This window comes from Sapajus apella, unplaced genomic scaffold (assembly GCF_009761245.1).
Source record: "Sapajus apella isolate SASKATOON/1434 unplaced genomic scaffold, GSC_monkey_1.0 scaffold87, whole genome shotgun sequence".
NCBI lineage: Eukaryota > Metazoa > Chordata > Mammalia > Primates > Cebidae > Sapajus > Sapajus apella.
The window spans coordinates 6,179,427-6,200,823 of record NW_022437027.1 but is presented as its reverse complement, the minus strand read 5'-3'; the positions used below and the strand labels follow the sequence as shown (position 1 = coordinate 6,200,823).

Here is a 21,397-nt window from a genome sequence, read left to right as displayed (position 1 = left end):
CCTATGCAACAATTTTGCATGTTCTTCACATGTACCCCAAAACCTAAAATGCAATAAAATAAATAAATGGGGAAAAAAAAAAAATAAATAAATAAATAAATAAATAAATAAAAAAGAAAATTTCCTTTAATAAGCCATTTAATTAGCTTACATTCTTTCTATGTTCTTTCTGTTTTTATAGGATTAAATGTCTTCTCTTTGTTCTATCCTGCACCCTCCATTGGTTTGGTATAGAAGTTATATATTCTGTTCTTTTCAGGATTACCATTAAATTAATTTTTTTTTGAGACGGAGTCTTGCTGTGTCGTCAGGCTGGAGTGCAGTGGCATGATCTTGGCTCACAGCAACCTCTGCCTCCAGGGTTTAAGTGATTCTCCTGCCTCAGTCTACCAAATAGATGGGACTTCAGGTGCACACAGCCATACCCAGCTAATTTTTGTATTTTTAGTAGAGACGGGGTTTCACTATATTGGTCAGGATCGTCTTTATCTCTTGACCTTGTGATCCACCAGCCTCCTCTCAAAGTGCTGAGACTACAGGTGTGAGCCACCACACCCAGCCATTAAGTTAAATTTTTAACAAGCATTATTGAACTTCTGAATTTTTTGTGAGGAGAGACATTTACTGTCCTTTGCTGTGAACTACCTTTTCAAATATGTTTGTAAAAAAAAGTCTTGTTAAACAGAAATAGAATCTCACTTTGGAACAAAGGACAGATTTACTAATAGCCTTAGAAGAAAAAGGCTCTCTCTCAAACAAAGGGAAGGCATATCCATTAAAAAATATATATATAATTCTCTAAGCTGATAGTTTCTCTCTTGTAATCCACTACATACGCAAGCATCATCTAGGTCCTTGATGTTGTCTCCATAGGATTTGAGAGCAAGAGAAATCAACACAAATATGCTAATGTTCATGCTGGTTGCTGTACTGTCAGTGATAAAGTCCTTTGTCTCTGGCCCAGGAATCTTATGTTTTCTTCCAGTACCCAGAAAACAGTAACAGGCTAACTTATTAGCTTTCAAGGAGGGTAAAATCAAATCTCAGATCTGAAAGGTTCCCTGACTTAATGTCTAAATAAAATGAGCATTTTATTTAAATAATGCTAAATCATTAGACACATTTTAACTGATTGCCACCTACTTTTACCTTTCATGTTATTATTTAGAATTTTATTTTCACATTATTGGTCCTTCCCCAATCAGATTTATATATAACAGTCACTGTTTAAACAGATTTATCAACTTGTAGTATTTGATGAGTGATAATATTTAAAGAAGATGGAACAGTGCTTGGTACACAGTAAACATTTAATATGTATTCATATTAATTACGTTTTAACAATATTTTTAGCTCAACATTGTTTCTTACATCATACTCATTCAGAATTCAATTTTCTGATAAACAAAAGTTATTTTTCCTTGCGTGTTTCCTTTCTTAATATTATCTGTGTTCAGGAATATGTCCAGGGATTTTTATCAGATTGTCTTTATAATTCTACACATTATTTTTTAAAGAGATGAGGTGTTGCTATGTTGCTCTGGTCTCAAACTCTTAGCCTCAAGTGATCCTGCTGCCTCAGCCTTCTAAGCACGAGCCACCATACCCAGTTTCCACACATATTTGTCTACATAAATGTTTTCTGTTTTTGGTTCATTGCTGAGCACAATTTAATTAGGTGCCTTCAAGGAAACTTTTTGAAATCAATTATCCTTTCTTTTAGTCTATGTTTTAGATATTTAGTATCCATTTTTACTCAACAATCTAACACCATTACCAACTTGGCAATTAGCTCCTTGATAGTTTCTTCAACTCTAGCCCTAAGACTGGGTCTAGTATTATTATAGTACACCTCATATTTATAATGAAAATGTACTCAGCCTTTTATTTTTATTTTTTAATTTTAAAAATCAGTTTTTATTGATTTTTAAAAATCCTTTAAGTATTTTTCAAATTTAGGTTCATTAAATCAACGTATTAAATGAAGACATTTTCAAGAATAGCACAAAGCATCACATGTAGGAAGCATAAAACACTGTTTTATAACACTTATTTCACTTATATACACGCACTACACATCACCACTCAAATTTTGTGTGCCCAGGTCTCAATATAAAATGTATTTCTTCCTATGCATTGTAAGAATAAAGTTTTTAAGAAACTGCTTTATAGCACTCTACTAAACATGATCATATTGTGCACCTGGGTCTCAATATAAAATGTATTTCTTCCCATGCATTGTAAGAATAAAGTTTTTAAAAAACTGCTTTATATATAGTACTCTATTAAACATGATCATATAACATAGTTTTAAAATTTTTTCACATTACAAAACTAACACGTTAAATGAAAACAATTAAAAATTGCACTTAAGCCCCCTTAGTACCCATAATTCCTGCAACCATATATAGCCATAATTAATATTCTAGAGTATAGCCTTTCAACTTTTCCTATGTATATATGCATATACACTAAATTCTATTTTATGAAAATGAGGTAATACCATAATATTGTTTTATAAATTGCATTTCCTACTTTAATAATATGTACCATAAACATTTTGTTTTCTTATCAATAATTTTTGATAAAGCATCCTCCTAAAAAATTATAATTGCTTGAGGGCAGGTGCCTTCAATTTAACTTTTGAATAAGTAATACACTCACACTGTTAAAAAAATTTTTTAATGTCAAATATAACAAGTAAACAATTTCCCTTACACCTACACTACCAACTGCAACCCCATCAACAAGCAGGTAACTTTTGTTATTAATTTCTTTTCTTCTCCACCGTTATTTATTATTTTTAATTGATAAATAATAATTGTATATATTTGTTGGATACAATGTGATGTTCTGATGCATGTTTACTGAACAATCTTTAAAAACGCTTGATTCTATGTGACAAACAACAAATTAGTAACAGGCTAAGTCATTGTATGGCCAACCTTTGATTTTCAATTCTAACTTTTAGCTTGATGTGGACTACAGAGGAAAGAAAAACCAAAATCTATCTAAGGTTGTAAGGTGGCAGTAAGTAAAACACAGAAGTTACTTTCACTTAAGCATACATCTTGTATATCTTAAAAATTAGGCTTGAATATCATAAAATCGAAGTGAAAAGCCTTCAGAGCATAGTTTAATACAACACTATCACTAATGAGTTTCTCAAAACAATTTGATAGTATCAACTATGTTAAGAAAAATGACATTTTCTTTACTGAAAGTGGGAGTTTGGAAAGTAGCCACAGACTTTCTAACAGAAGGCTATAATTAGTAGCAGTAACTTGTTCAGATACGGCTTCTATGAAAACAAAAATTTTAAAAATACACTTTTGTGCTACTAATTCCGCTTTATTATTATTTTTTTAATCACATGTTCTAATAATGCCCCAAGTACTTACATCTGGAATGAAGCCAATCTCATTGAGATGATTACTCAGCTCTGGATCATGAAATGCAATCATCTGAGAGAAGACAGTCAGATACTCTGAAATAACAAAGTTAGAGACAATCATCATTTTTACACAGTACTCCAAGGACATAATATTCAAATATAGTTTTGTTTATACATTGAATGATATTTAATTTCTCCATAAGAATACTTTAATAGATAATTTTGTTTGGTTAATACTTTAATTACTTGCTAATTATTAAACAAGTATACCAAAAAACTGTCATAATCTATTTTCTACCTTCAAAGTTATCGGTTCATTTCTTGAGTCACAAATTGTACCCATGATAAATCATGTTTTCCTGTTAAACTCTACAAGTATATTTTCTCTAGTAATATTAAATCTGCTTTGTATTTGTTGAATGTTCATAAAGTGTACAGATCCTTAAATAAGGGAGAACATTTATAAGCTGTCCAACAGAATAATTATGTTTCAAATTTGTTTATATATACAGATAAAATATATGCATCTGTTCCAGTTCTAATTTATTTCCATCTAAGACTTAACAATTGGCATATTTAGGAATAAGAATTAATGCCATGTTTAATCAGAAAGTAGGGATACAGCAGGCAATTAAAAATATCTTTTGTTGATTCTAATCCTATTACAATTCATAGAGTTCAGTTGAAATACGAGGAATATGTTCTCTTCACTTTTTTTCATTCTTTCAAAAGTTAACTGTTCTTGCCAATTTACTTACCATGTGCTAATCTAAACAAGATGGTGCTAACAATCTACTCAAGGGCAAATTACTATTACATTTTTACTAATTAAAAAACCAAGATTAATACACATTTCAATCGGCTCAACTTTTTTTTTTTTTAAATATAGACTGGGTTTTGCTATACTGTCTAGGCTGGTCTCCAACTCCTGGGCTCAAGCAATCCTCTCGTCTTTACCACCCAAAGCACTGAGATTACAGATGACAACCTCATTTTTAAAAAAAATTGAAATGACAGTAACATCATAAAATTTTTCCCTTAATAATCACAACTTTCTCCTGCAGTAAAGTAACATCTATTTTTAAAACCAATTATTTGGTGAAAATAATCTTCAAAAAATAATATCTGCCTTGCTTTTTCAGTTTTTAACTTTTAATATTTCAAGAGACAGTACTAAATTCTTGATAGTCCATCAGTACAAGTAGTCTTCCCTTATTTTTCTCAAATAAAACTTTGCCTCTAATGATCATATGAATTTTATAGATAATATGGTTTGGCTGTGTCCCCACCAAAATCTCAACTTGAATTGTATCTCCCAGAATTCCCACATGTTGTGGGAGGGATGGGGTGTGGGGTAATTTGAATCATGGGGGCCACTCTTTCAGGTGCTATTCTCATGATAGTGAGTAAGTCTCATGAGATCTGATGGGTGCTTCAGGGGTTCTGCTTTGCTTCCTCATTTTCTCTTGCTGCTGCCATATAAGAAGTATCTTTCACCTCCTGCCATGATTCTGGGGCCTCTCCAGCCATGGAGAACAGTAAGTCCAATTAAACTTCTTTTTCTTCCCAGTATTAGGTATGTCTTTATCAGCAGCATGAAAATGGACTAATATAATAGGTATTTGCCTATAAGCAAATATTTTATATGTCACATATCCTATACAGAAGAGCTTCAGGGCAAAAAGAAAAAAAGATGAGGTGCTATATTCCATGACAAAGCCGACTTCCTCATTTAATGTGAACTTTTACCCATGCAGGATTAAAAAAAAATACTCAAGTAATACTTTTTCTTGACCTGACTTTCATTCTACTGCAATAGAACACATTCTATCTGTCCATTGTCTGACCTTTTTCCTCTCTGAACAAAAAAGGTTCAATTTACATCAGCTTCAAGAGTTACAGACCAAAGTGAACACCCAAAATATATCTGAAGAGCCCAGGAAATTTCTGGGTTTAACTTTTCTTTAGCTTTTTAATTCTTCCTTCCAATTAGTGATGGTGTGTTTACAGTCCAATTTTCTCAGAAACCAGAGAAATGTAATATCAATAATCGTAAGTGTTCAACTATATATCAATGAAAGCATATAGTTATTAACTTCTAAAAAGCATGCTTCATTTTAAAACAGAAATTCACACCCCAGGCAATTTTCTACAGCTATGCTCCAGTTTATTAAATATCATTCTTATTTGAGCCTGATAAAAATAATTACTATGTAAAATTACATGGCTAATTAAGGATCCATTGAAGAAATCTAATCCATCATGAAAATACGGTCCTGCCACCATGCACAGCTAATTTTTGTATTTTTAGCAGAAACGAGTTTTTGCCATGTTGGCCAGGCTGGTCTCAAACTCCTGACCTTAAGTGATCCACCCACCTCGGCTCCCAAAGTGCTGGGATTACAGGTGTGAGCTACCGCACCCAGCCAACACTGATGATTGGATTTATATGTTATAACTGCATACACATATATACACACACAAAGAAATAAAATATATAATTTTATGTATTATTAAAAATTATACATTATATGTTATTTTATATATGCAAATATAATTTGTAAAACTAGTATAAGTTTTGGTTGCTCAGGACATGCTTTCAAATGAGATAACAGTACGGCCTGTTATATTTAGAAAGACTTCTTTCTCTAAAGAGAGCATCATGAGATAACTGATGAAATCTGCTGAATGTAGTATTCCAAGTTACTTCAAAAAAGTATTCAAAAGTCCCCTAATATAAATTTTTAAAATATCAAAATAAATGCATGCCTTTTGATTTGTAAATCAAAATGAAAGAATTTTAGAATAGCTACAAAAACAAAGAAACAAACAAAACCCAGACCAATGGTCAAAATAAAACAAAGGATTCTATGAAATCATGGAATCTTGACTCTTTTTAAGGAGATATTAAAATGTCGTTAAAACTCTGTAATTGATATGGACACAAAGAAGACTCCAGAACCATTTGAGGGAGGACGGTGAGAGGAAGGAGACAATAGAAAACCTTCCTGTCAGCTACTATGCTTATTACCTGGGTGATAAAATAATCTGCACACCAAACCTCCATGATACGCAGTTTACATATATAACAAACCTGTGTATGTACCCTGAACCTAAGTTAAAAAAAAACTCTCTAATTGTGATTTATACTATATAATGAAGATATGAATCTAGAGTCTTAACTTCAAAAATAGTATTCTCTAACCTACATGTGACCTATAAAAAAGAGACATGCTTTTCTTTAAAAAAAAAAAATAAAGTTCTTATAAAATTTCCCATTTAAGCTTCAAGGGAAGTTTATTATATTTCTGTACAAAATCTATCTAATATAAATTTTCTACATTTTATATTTGTAAAACCTTATACCTTTTAATTTTTGCAATGAAATATAAAATGAAAATAAATTGTCGTCTTCCCTTCTAATTGCTCTGCATTAAAAATTGTTGTTACTCTTCTTTAAAACAGCTTAATTATATACATTAACATGACAATCCCCAATAAATTTATTATAAGAATTTTATACAACACCATATTTTTGTGCAGCTGTTTATAAATAAACCATCTGTTTTCCCCCAGAAATTCAAAAAATATATGCAGAAACAAAATTTCAGAAATTTTAGATATCCTAATATGCATATATGGATATCCTTATTTTTTCCCTTCTGGAAAGTTTTTCAGTTTTCACTCTTTTAGCTGGGATAAGAAAATGAAAGGTGATGGGTGAGATTTAAAGCAAATATTTCCCTCAGCTCACATATCAGAAACAGTGTCCTCAATTCTGTAACTGTCTGTTGTCTTCCAGCAGACTACTAGTCTATCCTGAAGATGACAAATATAGATAGGTTGGGAGTCACATATCTGTTGTCAACTGAGAATGTGCCCAAACCAAACCATTTGGTGACATGTTGACTCACTGCACTCAAAAGAAGCGTTATTTTAATGCAAACGAACCTTAAATTATTCCCATTACAAAGTTTTCTGCTGTAAAATCTGGCCTATCTAGTAAAGGCACAAAAACAAGCACCAGATTTTATAACTAAGTGAGAAAAAGGGATTCAAAAGAAGAGAAAGGAAAGAGAAAAGTAATCTTTAGGGCTACATTTATGAACCACTTTCTTTCCTTCTCACATATCTTGCTCTAGTTAAAAGAACAACCTACAAACAAGCCCACTTAATAGTTACTATGTCTAGTAATGGTAGAACATTTACTGTTTCAGGAAAAATCTCCTTGGTCACATGATATAGGATATTCTCAAAAATCACAATACTGTATACTACAATCTCCAAATATATCATTAAAGTCATTATGGCAAAGATGTACACTAAGTTGCACATATATTAAAAATAATGGAAAAAAACACAACTGCTTTTGCACCAACCTAACACAATGCACTACCTTACTAAATAAACTTTAGAGTGAAATTGCATATTCTCTCTCTCTCGTTGTTACTGTTTGGTGAGAAAGAAGATTTTTTTTTTTCCTTACCTCTGACAACTGGACAACTGGACTTTAGACTTTGTATGTCTCTCTTCCTCTTTCTCCTTCCAAGAATTACTGAATATATATGTATAGTATAAACTTATCTCCTAGTTTGCCTGCGAGAATCCCAGTTGGCACCTGTAGACCCAGCATCTGGTACACTGCTCCTTTTAACTCTCAGAAACATCCCAATTTAGTTATATAGTCACTCTAGCTATCTGTGGTACTATATTAAATGTTAGGAACATCACAGTGAAAAAGATACCATTCTCTCCCCTCAAAGGTTTTAGAAAGACATACAGGTAAACAGAAAATTGGGGAAACTTTCACTTAATTTTATTTCCCAGATTGACACGGTAACAACATCTTCCAAGTGTGAATATACCTTGGTTTTATCAAACATTGACACGGTAACAACATCTTCCAAGTGTGAATATACCTTGGTTTTATCAAACACTACAAGAGTATGTTTACATGCTAAATTTTCATTGATTAAATGTAGGCTGCCTTGTTCCTCACTGGGCTGAAGCTGCCTTTTCTCCTCAATAGCCTAAAGCATACCTGTACTGCAAGTTATAAACTTGTTTTCCAGTACAGCTGAAATGCTAATCAGTAGACTTCAAATTCCTCCATCTTTTTCCATACAATTGGTATTCTAAGATTCTGAACCTTAGAATAATTTTAGTAATCTCAGATAATCTCGACAGCCAATCCTGAGTTAATTAGTACGTTATTTTTAAATGTTCCCATGTATTGGTAGTTTGTCAACTCAATAGCAATGTTGCTAGTGATAATTTGATAGGACCAAGAAAACAAGAAATATTCATTTAGGTCAGAAGGTAATTCAATTTATTATATCATAAAAATATCTGTAGGTAAGACGTGAATAAAGTTTTTTTTTTTTAAAAAAAAAACAGGATGCCTTGATTAAATTGATCATTTTTCTACTGATCTATAAGAGGTAAAGCATTTTCGAGTCTCATGAATATATATATATAATATTTTAGAAAAAACTTTAAAGTAGAAAATGTTTTAAGTTCTAATGAGGTTGGAGACCCTAAATCCTATTAAGCCTCTAAAAGCCCTTCTCCCTAGACTTATACATTACATTTCAATAGGAGAAGTAAAGGCTGGCAGACCCAGGCGCCACCCTTAATCACACTCTTGTAGGTTGCAGGCATGGTATGGAGGAATCTTTCTGGAAGGCATTGTTTTTACTTAAACATGATCAGACCCCCACTCAAATCACGTACCCCACTCCTACTTCATGGATCAAGACCCTTTCACATATAATTTCTAGAGTTGTAAGCCTTTAAAAGGACAAGGGTTTTCTTTGTTGGGGAGCTCAGTTGCTAGGCATCTATGCCGCTGTAGCTCCTGGGCTGAATAAATCACCACTTGCTTCCCAGTTTGGTATCTGAGAAGTTTGTTTGTGGCTGTTCCTATTTCATTATTAGTGTATAGTAACAAAAAGTTTTTTGTTTATTGTTTTTATTTGTTTTTTGCTTTTTTCCAAAAAGCAATTCAAGTTGCTATTGAACACAGAAACTTTTAACTTCTGGAAAGGTAATTCAAAGATTCAGTTAATATGCATTTATATGCATTTCTATAATTAGCTTTTAAATGGATTAGTTTCTTATATATGACTTAGGATTTTCCCAAAACTTGTTGAGAAGAAAGTGTACATGTGATATTTATGCCAACCAAAAATCAATTACTACTTTGAAGTGTAAAATTTAAAACTCTACAAAATAAAGAGGGGAAAAACATTGACAAAAAGGAAACCAACAAAATGAGAGCTGAATATTTCTAATTCTAAGCCTAAAATAAACACTTTGAAGAAAAATAAACCACTGTTCAAACTTTAATAACCAATAATCAGTGTGCTGTTTCAGCTCCTTCTTTAACTTTCCATCTCTCTTTCCCACCCATCAGACCCCATCAGAGCAGAATTTGATTAGTGGCTATTTTATAAACCCATTTTGCACTCTTACTTCAGTCCTCTTCCTTGTGCCCGTCTTAAGAATGTCTTTACCTATTCTCACCAGTGAAATTCATACCCAAACTTCAAATTCATCAATATCTTTTTATGAAACCTTTCCAGAATAGTGTCTCTTCTTTTTGCTACCACATACAAGAAAATCAAAACCCCCTCAACTTCTTGCTCGGCGCTAACATAATAGCACTTATACTTGTCTCCTAGACTTATAACTAGTCATTTTCACATTTATTTACCAAACATATTATGAAATTCTTTGGGAAAGAAATAAATATTTATTGTAAGAATCTCAATTCTGTAAGCAGTGTGACATAGTAAAAAGCCCCATAAAACTGGATACCTCAACCACACCTCAGCTTTCTGTTGAAACTGCTCTCTATAACCCAAAGGTGAATAAGTAATTAAGGACTATAATCACCACCTTACCCAGACAAAGTGTAAACAAATGCTAATCTTGACTTTTGTGAATCACTTAAGTAACAACCAGAATGTCAAAAAAGACCTCTGGCCCTCAGAATGTCCGGAGCCCCTCACCCCATCTTTGCCCAGGAATCCACTGGAATGTCCGGTACCCTCTCACCGCCACCCTCGCCCCTCTCCCTCACGCCCAAGGTGATTTTTACGGGCATAAAGCAGTCTTGACACCCTCCTTTCGGGGCCACGGGTTGGAGAAACGCGAGTCCTCCGTGGCTGCGGGCAATAAAGACCCTGCAATTTGGCATACTTTTGTCTTGGTGCTGACTTTCTGTGCTCAGTCCAGTACAACACAGTACTTGATATAACACAGTGTCAGTACACTTATGTGCTGAAAGACTAACTGAAACTTTTTTCTTATATAACATATAAGATCTGGCTCTATCACCCAGGTTGGAGTGCTGTGGCACAATCTCAGCTCACTGCAACCTCCACCTCCTGGGCTCAAGCTACCCTTCTACCTCAGCATCCTGAGTAGGTCAATATAAAAATTGGACAAATGATTTAAAACACCTTGTCTACTGATTATTTTTTCATCATAATATTCTAGAACATTTATGGTGGCTTTAAAGAAGTTCAAAATTAAAAAGCAATTCAGGATTTCTAATGCAATTTCATAGAAATCATAACTGAGGAAATTATTAATACTTAGAAAACCAAGCATTAAATAATTGTTGAGAGGTCTTTTAATTATAATGTTAGATGTTAAATGCATTACTGATAAATTGATCAAACTAAATGGTCATTTTGGTCTTTCTGATAAGTCTCTCTAAATTCATGTTACATGCACTATAGTACTGAAATTAATAAATTAAACAAGATATTGTCTTGCATATCTGTATAGTATGCCTTTTAAAAGTGTGTTAAGGCTAGGTGCAGTGGCTCACACCTGTAATCCCAGCACTTTGGGTGGCAGAGGTGAGTGAATGGCTTGAGCTCATGAGTTCGAGACCAGCCTGGGCAACACGGCCAAACTCTGTCTCTACAAAAAAATACAAAAATTAGCCAGATGCAGTGGTGCATGCCTGTAGTCTCAGCTACTCAGGATGCTGAGGTAGAAGGGTAGCTTGAGCCCAGGAGGTGGAGGTTGCAGTGAGCTGAGATTGTGCCACAGCACTCCGACCTGGGTGATAGAGCCAGATCTTGTCTCAAAAAACAAAGTGTGTTACAAAAGTCTGTAATTAGGAAGTGTGGAAATTTGTCTTTTTCATATTGGAAATTCATTATTAATGTACAATGTATGTATCTGAGATATGAAACAGTGGAAAAATAAAATTTTGGAGGAATATAGCCAAATAGAAATCAATAAAACAAAGCTGTCTAATACGGTCTTTTAAGAGCTGGCCATCTAGGAAGGCATCATCTAGCCATCTAAGAAAGAGTCTAATCAGCTCATAAGTCTTGTTTTTATTGCTTATTTGAGGATTCCCCAATATTTTCATCTTTCTAAAGTATAGAAATTTAGCCCAACATTGTATATTCATTGGGGCCAACAAACTGGGAAAAAGGTGATATCTGGGCTTTTATATTTGGAAAGTTCAGGAAACATTACAGTTTCATGTTAGCTTTGAAACTAACAGCACTATATTGCTGAAAACTTTAACTGATGATTATCAAATTTCCTTTTATATTGCACAAATACTAACCTGATTATTTGTCTTTGGTCACTATCTGACAGATTATATTGCATAGCGTCTGAAATCTTCTGATGTTACCCAAGGTTTAATTAAATCCACCAATTTTTCTATTAACTGAAACCTGAAAGAGTACACTATAAATTCTACAATAAACCTCACTGATAAGGTTAAGAAGGAAGCTATTAGAAAGAATGGGACACATCGTTCTTAATAAGGTACAGGATACAGCATTATAGAATATTACTTCACAAATTATGAAGAAGGTGTAACATGGTACTTGACGTCAGTGACCTTATTAAGATAAACTATAAGCAGAAATCAACTTCCACTATAAAATGCACTCCTCCTTATTAGAAAAAGTCAAACCAAAAAGCTGTACCTTCTAAAGATCTTTCTCAAATTAATCTCAACTTTATACAAGTCCACACTGCAGAAAATGTGCAAAGAATTGGGCATATCCATGTCAAACTAAACGATTTCAAAATAGAAAAGCCAATGGATTTTGCATTTTAAAATTAACATACAGACACTGGATCATTATTTGATTTTCTAACAACCATCTACACTGTAGACACAGATATATAGGAATAAACACATGATTCAATTTGCTTGTGAACACAAAATTTTAAAAAGTTTTCATTCCTTTTCTCTATACCTCAAGGTAAATGATGCTGAAAAAATAAATGTTTTTATGTGCTAAACTATTTATCCACATTCTTTTCCTTCTACTTTTAGCTTTGTTTCTTTTAGTTTAAATTTTCCTTTCTGCTTCCTTTCTATTTTCTCATTATATCGACCCCCAACATTCTAATTTTATATTCATTTCTAACAAAGTAAAATTATTACTAATTGAGATCCCACTTACTCAAAATTTTTGATAAGTCAAATACAACATCTGGTATTCCTACTTCATTTATGAAAACTGGTTGAATTATATAAAACCATAATAATATATATAACACAGTGTCAGGTTCAAGTTGTTTAAAATTAAGTAGGAAGAATTACATATAGTTAAAAACAAGTTAAAACAGATATCTGATAAGCGTCATAGAAACAGTAATTGAGAGTGAACAGCTTTGTAGTCTGTTCTAAAAGAATAAAAAAAACATTCCCTGCCCTTAAAATATAAAGAATCTTGTTGAAAAGATATAAAACAGTCTATAATGCCATAATAGTAACACTAGCAAAAAACAGTACTCATAACAGTAATGTTAAGAAATAAATAGCACTTATTGAATATTGCCATATACCAAGAATTTACATATTATGTTTAACCTTTACAACAGTATTTTTATTGTAGATATGAAAAAATGATACCTACAGAACTTAAATTGTTTGTCCAAGATTACACAATAAGTAGTAAAGCTTAAATCTGAAATACTTATCTATTTTAAAAGTATGAGTTTTCTTGTTTTGTTTTCAATTTTTGTGGGTACATAGTACGTGTATATATTTATGGGGTAAATGAGACACATTGATATAGATATGCAACGCATAACAAACACATTCAGGAAAAATGGGGTATCCATCGCCTCAAGCATTTTTCATTTGTGTCAAAAACAATACAATTATATGCTCTTAGTTATTTTGAAATGTACAACTAAATTATTGACTATAGTCACCCTGTTGTGCTAGCAAATACTAGGTCTTATTCATTCTTTTGGTTATTTTATTTTTACTCATTAACAATGTGTATCCTCCAAGTCCTACCCCCCACTGCCCTTCCCAACCTGTAGAACATCATTCTACTCTCTATCTCTGTAAGTTCAAATGTTTTGATTTCTAGATCCCACAAATAAGTGAGACCATGTCAAGTTTGCCTTTTTGTACCTGGCTTATTTAACATAATGACCTCCTGTTCCATCCATGTTGTTGAAAACGACAGGATCTCATTTTTTCTTATGGCTGAATAGTACTCCATTGTGTATAAATGCTACATTTCTTTATCCACTTGTCTGTTGATGGACACTTAGGTTGCTTTCAAAGCTTGGCTATTGTGAACAGTGCTGCAATAAACATGGGAGTGCAGACATCTCTCTGATACTGATTTCCTTTCTTTTGGGTATATACCCAGCAGTAGGAATTCTGGATCATATGGTAGGTCTACTTTTAGTTTATTGAAGAACCTCTAAACTGTTCTCTGTAGTGGTTATACTAATTTACATTCCCACCAACAGCGTATGAGGGTTCTTTTTTCTCTACATGCTCACCAGCATTTGTTACTGCCTGTCTTCTACATAAAAGCCATTTTAACTAGAGTGACACAGTATCTCCTTGTAGTTTTGACTTGAATTTCTCTGATGATCAATGATGTTGAGGACCTTTTCAGAGCCTGTTTGTCATGTGTATGTCTTTTTTCGAGAAATGTCTAATCAAATCTTTGACCTATTTAAAATCAATTAGATTCTTTTCTACACAGTTATTTGAGCTTCTTATATATTCTGGCTGTTAATCCCTGTCAGAGTGTCTGAATATATACAGCCAGAATATATAAGAAGCTCAAAGTTGTCTCCTCACTTTGTCGATTGTCTCCTTCATTGTTGAGAAGCTTTTTAACTTGATGTGATCTCATTTGTTCATTTTTGCTTTGTTTGCCTCTGCTTGTAGTGTATTAATCGAGATATCTCTGCCCAGACCAACGTCCTGGAGAGTTTTTCTGATGTTTTCTTATAGTAGTTTCATAAATTGAGGTCTCAGATTTAAGACTTTAATCCACATTGATTTGATTTTTTTGTATGTTGACAGAGAGAGATAGTGTTTCATTCTTCTACATATGTAGATCTAATTTCCTCAGCACTATTTATTGAAGATGCTGTCTTTTTTCCAGTATATGTTCTTGTAACCTTTGTCAAAAATGTGTTCACTATAAGTGTAATGATTTCCTTCCAGGTTTTCTATTCTGTTCTACTGGTCTATGTGTCTGGTTTTATGCCAGTTTCATTTTGTTTCAGCTCTTCAGTGTAATTTAAAGCCAGATAACGTGATTCTTCCAGTTTTGTTCTTTTTGCTCAGGATAGCTGTTCTGTCCTTAGCTGTTCCATATAAATTTTAGGATTATTTTTTCTATCTAAATGTGTATATTTTTAACTTCAATTATATTGCTTCCAAAAAAGAGTTCAGGAAATTGAAGTAAAAATTTGAATGTGGCTAAAGTTGTCCTGAAAGAATTCATAAACAGGTTATGCTATGATGTTAACTCTTAAGAAGGAGGTATATTTTAGGGAAGTTTAAGAAAGAGGGAGCATATTTTGGGTATGCATGCATGGGAATTGGGACAAATGAGAAGTGTTTCTAATATTCTGCTTACACAATTAAACATTTAAACTTTTTACTAATTCACAATGGACTTGTTCGATGGTGAAGCTTTTTGTGAGCAATTTTAATTTGTGAGAGAAACAAATAGCAGTCTCTTATTTTCTCAAACTAGCATGCCTGCATTTGAACTGAACTGAGATCAGACATCAAATATCCATTAGAAAAATACCATAATTCTTTGTAGATTTGGAGGAAAGACGGAACTTTCTCATATCTCTTTATGGGCTTCATTGGATGAACCATCATCATTTCGGGGGTCAAAATCATAAATTTAATCAAGTATTAAATCAGCACACCAGTATATATCAGTAGTTTCCCTATAAAAAGACATGGAAAGACGTTTGCTTACCTTGTATTACATGCGAGTTGTCTTTTAAGAAGAAGTTATACAGGTATTTGGGAATGAAAGCAGACATACACGCATAAGCCAAGGCTAAAAGAGAATAAGGCAAAAGCATGTAAAAAATTAGTTAACATGGTAGATGACCAGCTGTAATGCATTCACCTAGCACATATTCCTTGAATCTACTATTAAATAACAGTTACGATAGCAAGTGGTAGAAAAACAAAATTAAGAGATAAAAGCCTCTATGCTTTAAAACAGAAAATATTTTAGACAACAAAAGTAATTCTATAACTTCAATTTCAAACTAGTGTGGCAATCATTATCACACAATAATCACAACTTTTATTACCTAAACTTTTTTAAATTTCTAAGCATAATCATTATTAATAAGTTATACAGACCTCATGATCCTTAATTGCTGCTGATGTAAACAAGAGTCTATGAACTTTGGATTTAGGAACAGTAGTTTAATCCACATTTTCAAAAACAGACCCCTTACTGTGCTTGGATCAGTATGAGTGATAATTGGCTATGCCTACCTAAACACAGTAAAAACTCTAGTCTAGATTAATGAGTGAGAACATCAGAGAACAGTGTATTTAATAATAATTCAAAGAGTAAAATTTCATTTCTCTGCAATCATGCTATTTCTATTTAATTCCAGAAATCTATGCAAATTCTGTCATGAATGTCATCTAGACATTCAAGCTATATATGGTAACACAGTCTACATGTGATTTCAGGGATTGGAGTTATTTAAATTTAGTATTTATTGAAAAGCCTACAATAACAAAGTTATTGCAGAAGGGCAGGAAAAATAACCTGTCATTGAAAAAACGCTGTCAAAAAACGATTACAACGTTAGTATATAAGTAACTAGAATATAAGATAGACACAAGATAAATTTTCATAAATACAAAGTGCTTTATGGTCTCAAGAAGGAGAATAAGCAAAGTCTTCATTAAGGAAGAGGTATATGAAATGATTATAGGCTTTGGAGATACAAGATTACAGAAAAGTGCCACCATAACTGATTTCTTTACAAATTCTTTAGAAAGTATACTTAGACAAAAATTAATCTCTAAAGAATTTAGAAAAATCAACTTCCACTAAATTCCTAGTAATAGCTTTAGCATAACTGAAACTATCCAGTAAAAAATTAACCTTTCACCTCTCTAAAATGAGTCTATAATAGATAATTTCACAGAACTCTACCAGGGAGAGAATAAGAACCTTAAAACAAAATCAAAAACCTTGCATGTCTGAATCAAATATTTTAGAATATTATGAGAAATTATTATTTAAATGATAAAGAGGCTTACCTTCATTATTGAAGTTTAGATAAAGGAATGGAGCACAAAGTGAGTCAAGACCTAACGCAGAGGGGTTGGGAGAAAGAAGTCAAATAAATATAATCTAGTAGAATTGAAGATATATACCTTATTCAGTTATTTGCATTACATCCCATAGATTAAACATTAGAAGTATTATTCATCCAGAAATATGTTACTTCATGAGTTACTGTGGGGAGTGATAGCGTAGCACACAGTATATGTTCAATATAAATCAGTTATTATTATTATCCATATTATTATAAATTGAAAAGAGAAATACAATAATAGAAAAATGTAAGAATGTTACAATGCTTTGGATATCGTTCCATCTCTGACCCTAACTGTGTAACCTTGGTAATTACTTAACATTTTCTAGCATACTTTCTCATCTAGGAAATGGAGTTTTGCCTATGTTCTTTTTCTTTGGAATTACTAAAAAAAAAATTCTTTAAAAATTGTGAAGTGAATTCCAAATATATGACATTTCTTCTACTGATAATAATGATGTGCATGTGCTGTCATGCTGAAAAAACATACATAAATCTACCTTAAATTATTAGGAGGGTATAGAATAGTTCTCAAATACACAGAGCTAAGGAAAATAATAGCTATATTTTAACTATGGCCAGTAAGAAATAGAGAATTGAAATATAAAAATAGCTACTTATAACATATTAAAAAAATAGGGCTGTAATGGGTTTCTCATTCTTTATCAAACACAAAAATAATAATGGCAAAGCTAAAAATAAAGAATATGAACCACTAATGATATGAGGGAAAAAAGACAATAAATAAAATGAGGACTATAGGGTGATAGCCTATTTTTAAGCCCTAATAGCCATGATAAGTATAAATTAGAAATCATTAACTATAAGAATCTCAACTAGCCCCAAATGATTTAATAAGTTGCATAAGCATTTTAAAAATGTATCCACAAAGACAATTCCAAATATTCTTTCTGCTTTGCTAATAAACTTGCATGTTAAATATTATGTGTTTAAATGATATCTACTAGGATTTATACAAAGATTTTTTTAAATGTTTGCATGTAAACCTCTCAAAAAATGAATTGGAGCTTTAATACTGAATTTTCCCAAAGACAAGGATGTTTAGATACTTTAATTTTTTAAATGTCAGTTATGCAACAATCTTCTAATATTCCAGAAGAGTTTTAGTAACTAAAAGAGTTACCTTGCCAATACACAAGATCAGGATGAGACACTACCCAGGCTTTTAATACACGCCGAAATTTTGCATGACCTTCTGGTGATGATAACAGTTCATCGTACTGATGACAGCGAGGAATATCCACTTCAATCTGTTAAAATAGCAAAGCAATAAGCTGAAACAGTAATTGTATAATTAGCAATAAATCCTTAACTCTTATTCATTAAATAAGGAAAAGCAGAAGCTATAATATGAATTTCACAACAGACCAACTTCTTAAGTGCCTAATTTTTTGAATTTTTTAATTGATCTTATAAAAACACTAAAGAAGTTGTACAAATACTTAACCAGGAAAAACAGACCATTTCTTCTGAAAAGGTATGTGTTAATATACTTTTCAAAAACATTTTCCTTTATAATCTAATCTAGTCTAAATGAAGGACAAATTTTTCAGATGAAGAAAGATAACATTTTTAAAAAGGTAACTTGGCCCTTTTGCGGCTATCACTGAAGTGGGAGCGGCCAAAATGAAATTCAATCCCTTTGTGACGTCTGACCGAAGCAAGAATTGTAAAAGGCATTTCAATGCACCTTCCCACATTTGCAGGAAGATTATGTCTTCCCCTCTTTCCAAAGAGCCGAGACAGAAGTACAACATGCGATCCATGCCCATCTGAAAGGATGATGAAGTTCAGGTTGTACGAGGAAACTGTAAAGGTCAGCAGATTGGCAAAGTAGTCCAGGTTTACAGGAAGAAATGTGTAATCTACATTGAACGGGTGCAGTGGGAAAAGGCTAATGGCACAACTGTCCCCATAGGCATTCACCTCAGCAAGATGGATATCACCAGACTAAAACTGGACAAAGGCCACAAAAAGATCCTTGAACGGAAAGTCAAATCTCGCCAAGTAGGAAAGGAAAAGGGCAAATAGAAGGAAGAAACAATTGAGAAGATGCAGAAATAAAGTAATTTTATGTACAAGCTTTGATTAAAACTTGAAATGAGGGAAAAAAAAAGGTAACTTGACCTAAAGTCCTTTAAGGTATTGTTCTTACTAATTTATAAGCATAAGAGTTATGCTTTCTCTAACAATAGATTATGAGTTATGAAATCTCTAACAACAGATTGTGTCATTGCACTCCGGCCTGGGCAAGAAGAGTGAAACTCCATCTCAAAAAATAATAATTATAATAAATCCTTCTTCCCTGTCAACACTTGTCTCAATGATTGGCTTTCTGTAAGGCAAGCAATGGGACCTAGACTGAAACCCTAGTGTTCGGTAACAAAGTTTGGTTACCCGACCAGGAATGTCTTGCTTGTGGTTCAGCTGCCACAGGCTGGTAGAGTTACAGAAGCCCTCCCAAGCCTTTGCTTGACTACCTTTGGCTCAGAGGTTGGCTTTGGGCTCTCTCTGTGGGCCCACCACTGATGGCCCCAACTGCATTCCTGATTGTCTAGGAAGACTTTGCAATTTGACATGTGCATTTAGACAACCTCGGCCCCCAGAATGAGAGCAGACCTGAACCCAACCCACAGCTTGCAGCCCAGTTCAGTTGAACCTGACTGACCCACAGATCCTGGAGCAAGAATAAAGAGTTGGCATTTAAAAAAAAAATGTATATAGCAGCATTTATGTATTCATGAGAGAAAGAGGCTTTCGTCATGACCCTTCCTAAACTTTAAATATTTGGCAGAATTATCTTAGATTGTTTAACAAAACCTAAATCTTACTTGTCTATCTGTAGGAATTGGAGTGTCTTTATCAATTGCATCGTACTTGTCATGAATAGCTCCCTGAAAAAAAAAATAGAACATATATTAATTTATCATATCTTTAATACAACTAGTAATATAAAACATCTATTTTTTACATTTAACTTTGGAAACCCAACCAACTACATGTAAGCACATTCAAACCCAAGGTAGACCTCATTTTAAGAGAAATTCTCTGTGTTTTTGACAATCTGTGATGAAGGTCTGTGATAAGTGACAACTTGTCATTTTGCTGAGGCAAACTCTTGAATTATACATATGAGAACATAAATGTTGTGGATGAATTACTTAGCTAGTAAGTATGTTTGGCCAGCCTCCCAGCCCCTACAACATAACACAACCTTGTTATGTTATGTCTGTAATTACATGATAGAATCATTAGGGCCTAACAGGATCAATTACATTTTTTAGTTACACTGTTAAAAATTAGAAATAACTGAATAAACTACTACAAATTTTGGTCATGTTCTACAGGACCAAGCAAGAAAAAAAAATATTATTCTGGCTTATTATCATGGTAGAGAAAAAGCCAGTAATTAGGGATCAACCTCTGATAACTGCTATGTCACCTTCTTTGGGATATTCATTTAATGAGAGTTGGACAACCTGATACCTGATGTCCTCTTCGACTTCAGCATTATACTGTTCTACAAATCTAATGATAAATGTATGATATTGAACAATAAGCATTCTTATAGAGTAACTAACCAAACTCAAAGGTATTTGTAGACTCTTACCAAGGGAATCAAAAATGAAGAAAGGAAATTCTTCAAACAGAAGACTGAAAAGGATTAAAAAAAGTGGAGGATTCAGAAAAATTTTTTTTAGAGACAGGATCTTGTTCTATCACCCAGGCTAGAGTGCAGTAGCACAATCATGGTTCACTGGAGCTTCAAACTCCTGGGATCAAGTAATCCTCCTGCCTCAGCAAGAAGCTGGGATCACAGGCATGTGTCAACAGCTTCTTCCTTTTTTAAAAAGGAATGATAATTACATATGAGAGAATATGAGAAGACAAGATGACAAAGAAATTGACAAGAAATGAAAAATATCTGGCAAGAATTTGGCCCATTATCATGACTGATGTCATCAGAGTTCTCTGTTAGTATTGCAGCCACCACAATTTGTGATACCTCTCCTTTCTTCACAACCACAGAGAAAGTGTTACAGAAGACAAAGGAGCTATTTTTCTTGGTCTAGCTGGAATAGGTGTGCCAAAAGCCACTAAATTATGTTAGTGATTTTGACAAGGCAGATTAAATTGAAAGATTTCTCCAAACTTAAAACCACTTATACACAGGTTATCATATTCTTTTTTTTTTTTTTTTTTGAGATGGAGTCTAGCTCTGTTGCCAGGCTGGAGTGCAGTGGCACAAACTCGACTTACCGCAACTTCCGCCTCCCGGGTTCAAGCGATTCTTCCGCCTCAGCCTCCCGAGTAGCTGGGACCACAGGCACGTGCCACCATGCCTGGCTA

The 21,397-nt window shown here is 33.1% G+C and overlaps 1 protein-coding gene across 5 annotated transcripts in view; it reads right to left on the bottom strand.

The window, feature by feature from the left end:
* TBCK (TBC1 domain containing kinase) overlaps positions 1-21,397 on the bottom strand; it is a 272,708-nt gene that overhangs the window by 172,432 nt on the left and 78,879 nt on the right. For all 5 annotated transcript variants that reach the window (XM_032254843.1, XM_032254842.1, XM_032254844.1 and 2 more), the window contains 5 exons: positions 19,879-19,941; positions 18,171-18,297; positions 16,968-17,018; positions 15,649-15,732; positions 3,402-3,487 (listed from right to left, as the gene is read on the bottom strand). In XM_032254843.1, coding sequence (XP_032110734.1) covers positions 3,402-3,487; positions 15,649-15,732; positions 16,968-17,018; positions 18,171-18,297; positions 19,879-19,941 — 411 coding nt within the window. The remainder of the gene's footprint in view (positions 1-3,401; positions 3,488-15,648; positions 15,733-16,967; positions 17,019-18,170; positions 18,298-19,878; positions 19,942-21,397) is intronic.